This window comes from Triticum urartu, chromosome 7A, assembly GCF_056163025.1.
Source record: "Triticum urartu cultivar PI428250 chromosome 7A, HENAU_Tu73, whole genome shotgun sequence".
Taxonomy (NCBI): domain Eukaryota; kingdom Viridiplantae; phylum Streptophyta; class Magnoliopsida; order Poales; family Poaceae; genus Triticum; species Triticum urartu.
In genome coordinates, this window is record NC_141879.1 from 486,570,813 (window position 1) to 486,575,119 (window position 4,307).

Here is a 4,307-nt window from a genome sequence, read left to right on the forward strand (position 1 = left end):
TGATCAACAGATATAAATCTCAAGTGACTCAGAGAATAGAGCTATGCTCCCTGGCAACGATGCCAGAAAAAGGTCTTGATAACCCACAAGTATAGGGGATCGCAACAGTTTTTGTGGGTAGAGTATTCAACCCAAATTTATTGATTTGACACAAGGGGAGCCAAAGAATATTCTCAAGTATTAGCAGCTGAGTTGTCAATTCAACCACACCTGAAAGACTTAATATCTGCAGCAAAATATTTAGTAGCAAAGTAGTATGGAAGTAACAGTAACGATCACTGCAACAAATATGTCAACTTGCGACCATCACTATTGGTCACTGAAAGGTCATTGTTTTTCATTTGCGACCTTTTTGTGACCAAAAACAGAAGGTCAAAGGCTGGCGGTCGTAAACTGAAATTAACAACCTTCTCCGTGAGAAGGTCGTGGAATTCCACGACCAAAACAAAAGGTCATTGATTCTATGACCTTCTATTTTGGTCGCTAGCTCTCTGCCCTGGCCACGTCAGATCCAACGTGGCCAAATTACGACCAATTGAAAAGGTCATTGATAAGATTCAGCCCGGTCCAATTCGACGCCTTACATGGGCCGAGCCCACTAATTCATCCTTTTTATTAAAAAAAATCTATCAATTTTTGATCGGCTTCGTGGGCCAAGCCCAACAATTCAGCCTTTTTATTTCTAGGCCTCATCCATTTCATAGTCCATTTAATTAAGCCTTTTTATACCTTTTTCATAAATGCGCAATATTCCAGTCCACTGTTGTTTGGGCCATAGCCTTTTTAGAGCCCAAATATTATTCGATCCAATAGAACATTCAGCCTTTTCATTGACAGATTTATTTTACACATTTCAACAGTAAACAATCAATAATTCTCACAATTAAATGATCAAATCCAGAAATCACTCAATGAAACTCACAACAGCACATACACGTCTGCACAATCAAAAAGAAATACACATGCACCAAAACATGGTGGTAACATCAACTAAAACTATTGTGCACATCTCCAGGCTTCTTCTGATCATGGTCACAACAGCAGCCACCTCAACAACATTAGATCCTGATCTGCATAAATTATAAGATACAGTGGAACTTAAATGATTGCCAATAAAAATATCCATTCAAGAGAATAAAAATTACACATAAATGCCCAAATACCTCAGTTCAGTAAACAGTAAGCATGGCATGGCAAAACTTCCAAAACTTGACTACAACACATCAACCTGATGATGTTCTACTAAGACATTCAACACACCAATAGTACTAGCGTATAGGTACCAACACATCTACTAGCTACTAGTGCATGTCATGCAATGAACATCTACTGGCTACTAGCACAATTGCACAAGCAATAGAAGCAGCATTAACTACTAGCACTGCTAGCAGTAACTACTAAGTACTAACTAGTAGCAGCCAACAGCTAGCAGTAGCGAAACTAACACTGCAGTAGCAAAACAGCAATAGTACATGCTACAGCTAGAGCATCAATAGCAGCAGTACATCTTCATCTAGACTCTAGGGAGCATCAACAGCAGCAGTACATCAAATGACACCTTGTTGTGATGTAACAGCATGGTACAACTAACTTGCTTCCAGAACAAAGTGTGGATTATATAGAAGAGTAGAGATCTGTGTCCCTTGGAAGCACATCAAATGTTAAAAATCTAGACTGGTCAAATAATAATTGTATTCTTCTCTACAAGCACATATGAGCAGTTAATAAGTACTGATCCTATCAAGTATGGCAGGCTTGCAACATGGAGATGCATACATGATTGAGCACTAACATATTATGGTGTGACCGGGGCTATACCTGTCCAGCACAATGCGTGTTGCATCCAAGAACCAGGTTCTGGATCAGAGCTGCATTGATGTTGCATCCAGCAATTTGCAGGGGGCCTGTCGTGAACATGAACATATTATGTCAGGGAAAGTGGATACTTCGTCTAAATAAATACATCTTATTGCAGAAACATTTCGTTGATTCCGTGGCGGAAACGTATAACACAGATGATGATACACTAATACACTGTGCATACTTGAAAATGCCAGAAGAGTTAAAATTATTAAACTGAGAGCAGTCAAAGCAACACAACATACTTGAAAATGCCAGATTTAGCATACCTCTATTCCTACGTACTACTACACATAGGTTAACAACTAGGAGAGCAACAGAGCATGCCAAGACTGCAATTGTCCGACTGATTGCTTTAGGTCATAGTGCGAAGAACACTGCTACATGTACAAGTACAACAAAAGAAGAATCTCAGGCCTCTATAATTCGCTAGTTTCTTAGGCAACAAACATCATTGCAAATTTTGATGAAATGCATAGGTCCAGACGATGATTACATAGCAGCAACTACTGCAGACATTGGCTGGAGAAATGCTCATCTTTTTATTCTTTGTAAAAGAAATTTTGAGTTCAAGTAGTAGCACTAGTTACTGACTACACATGTAGGTGCATATGCAGGTGCATCCTACAGACTACAGTACAACACTAATGCTGCTGCTATAGTACAATGTTGCTGCTACAGTATGGTACTCCAAGAATAATATGAAATGTGGACTAATGGTAATTAAGCCCCAGGATTAACTAGCAGTACTAGACAGCCATGAATGAAGCCCAAGATTTGATTTGGAGGTGGTAGTTAAACTTTGGTGTCGGCTTCGGCGTCTTCGAAGTCGTCCAGCAGCTTGGGGTCCTGGGCGGCGGCGGATCTCTGGTGGGGGTCGGTGCCGGCGTCGGTGGCCTGGCCGTTAGTACCACGACGACGCCCGGCATACGGTACGGTTGAGTCCTGCGGTGTAGCTGATATCGATGATTAGTAGCAAAGGGAATGCAACTGCTTTGCCTTCAGGTTAATATGTTACCTTGAGAGACACTGAGTTTTAGAAGAAATGCTAGGTGCACGCGCACATCGCTCCACCAAGAAGTGGAACCTGTTATTGGGAAGAAATGCAAACTTGTTAGTGAGCAAGCACACGAACTGTTATCAACAAAACTTTGCTGCTTGCAATAGCCATCTCAATGGAATGGATGCACACTTCAATAAGGAGGGTTCCTGAAGAAACCGCATATGCTCAGTTTATGACGACGAAATCATTGGGTGAAGTGAACCAAATCATCTTCCAGAATCTCAATAACATGCAAAGCTTGCAACTGAATCTTAACTAAACCTTGTGACGGAATGGTACCGAATGCAGTGCAATAATAGAACAACATGTTCAGAATCACAACAAATGCTACGACTGACTAATAACTAGAGTTGCCCGCCATTGACGTTGATTAACCGCTACATCTACATGAACACATTGCTTGCTTGATTGGTTTGGTTGACTTCTAATGGTGCTACGACTACATGGACACGAAATGGGGATCTGGCTACCTAATGACACAACTACATATTGAACTACTATAGGGATCTTGGGTGGGAGAGGAGAGGGCGGCGTCGCCTGAATCGCACCTGACGTCTGGTTCACCTGAGCTTGGACGTGAAGGAGGAGAGAGCAGCTTTACCGCGCCGCCGCTGGTGGTCACCGACCGGAAGGCGGAGCAGCCGGAGCCAAACTCGTCGAAGCTGATCACCGACGATGACTTGGTGGACTTGGACCTGGACCTCGACCGCAACTGACGTGCACGGGCGCCGAAGATGTCGTCAAAGAAACCCTCCTCGGTGGGCACGGTCATCGTCGCCGGCCTGCCACAGCGGCACAAGGCGTCGGCGCCACCGCCGTAGGAGTAGTACGGGTACTGGCCGCCGTGGCCGGCCGCGGTAGCATGGTAGTCAGGGGCAGCTACGTCGCCGCAGAAGCTGCAGAGGAGCATGGTGCGCGGCGGTGGGACACGGAAGCTTCGAGAGGTGGGAGGGAGAGGGGAGGGGGAGCTCGATCTGATGGAGGGAGACGGCGGTGGGAGGGATCGAGGGGAGCGCCGTCGATGGCGACGGCGACGAGATGGGGGAGGGGTGCGATAGGAGGAGGGGATCGATGGGATCTGGGTAGGGCTTGGGTACGTGGATGCGGGTGGGGTTTTCGTTTTCATTTTCTTTTTTTTCTGTACATAAATGGATGGATGGATGGATGGGCATCATGTCATCGATCCGTCTGACAACGAATTCCACCAATGGGAATAGAGCACATATAGTTGTGTTTTTTCTTTTGTTTTTATTCTACTGTTTCACATGAAAAAAAATCAAATATTGATCTCATATTGTGCACAAGAGTGCATCTTCGAATGCCAAACAATGTTGTCTAAGGAAGTTTTCATTTTCCTTTTTTCGAGTGCTCAAAATGTTTTTTT

The 4,307-nt window shown here is 44.0% G+C and overlaps 1 protein-coding gene across 1 annotated transcript; it reads right to left on the bottom strand.

Moving 5' to 3' along the window:
• Positions 1-946: 946 nt before the first annotated feature.
• LOC125521971 (uncharacterized) lies at positions 947-3,833 on the bottom strand. Its single transcript, XM_087533122.1, has 4 exons — positions 3,472-3,833; positions 2,662-2,859; positions 1,819-1,904; positions 947-1,065 (listed from the first exon to the last, which is right to left on the bottom strand). The coding sequence occupies exons 1-4, from the start codon at positions 3,831-3,833 to the stop codon at positions 947-949; spliced, it is 765 nt and encodes a 254-aa protein (XP_087389248.1).
• Between the last annotated feature and the right edge of the window lie 474 nt (positions 3,834-4,307).

Bases quoted from the DNA above. Each gene is read 5' to 3' on its own strand.
- LOC125521971 (XM_087533122.1), bottom strand. From the start codon at position 3,833: ATGCTCCTCTGCAGCTTCTGCGGCGACGTAGCTGCCCCTGACTACCAT. The intron at 2,860-3,471 runs GTGCGATTCAGG...ATTAACCTGAAG, and splicing joins TCAGGTGAACCAGACGTCAG to GCAAAGCAGTTGCATTCCCT. The intron at 1,905-2,661 runs GTTTAACTACCA...TGTTCACGACAG, and splicing joins ACGCCGAAGCCGACACCAAA to GCCCCCTGCAAATTGCTGGA.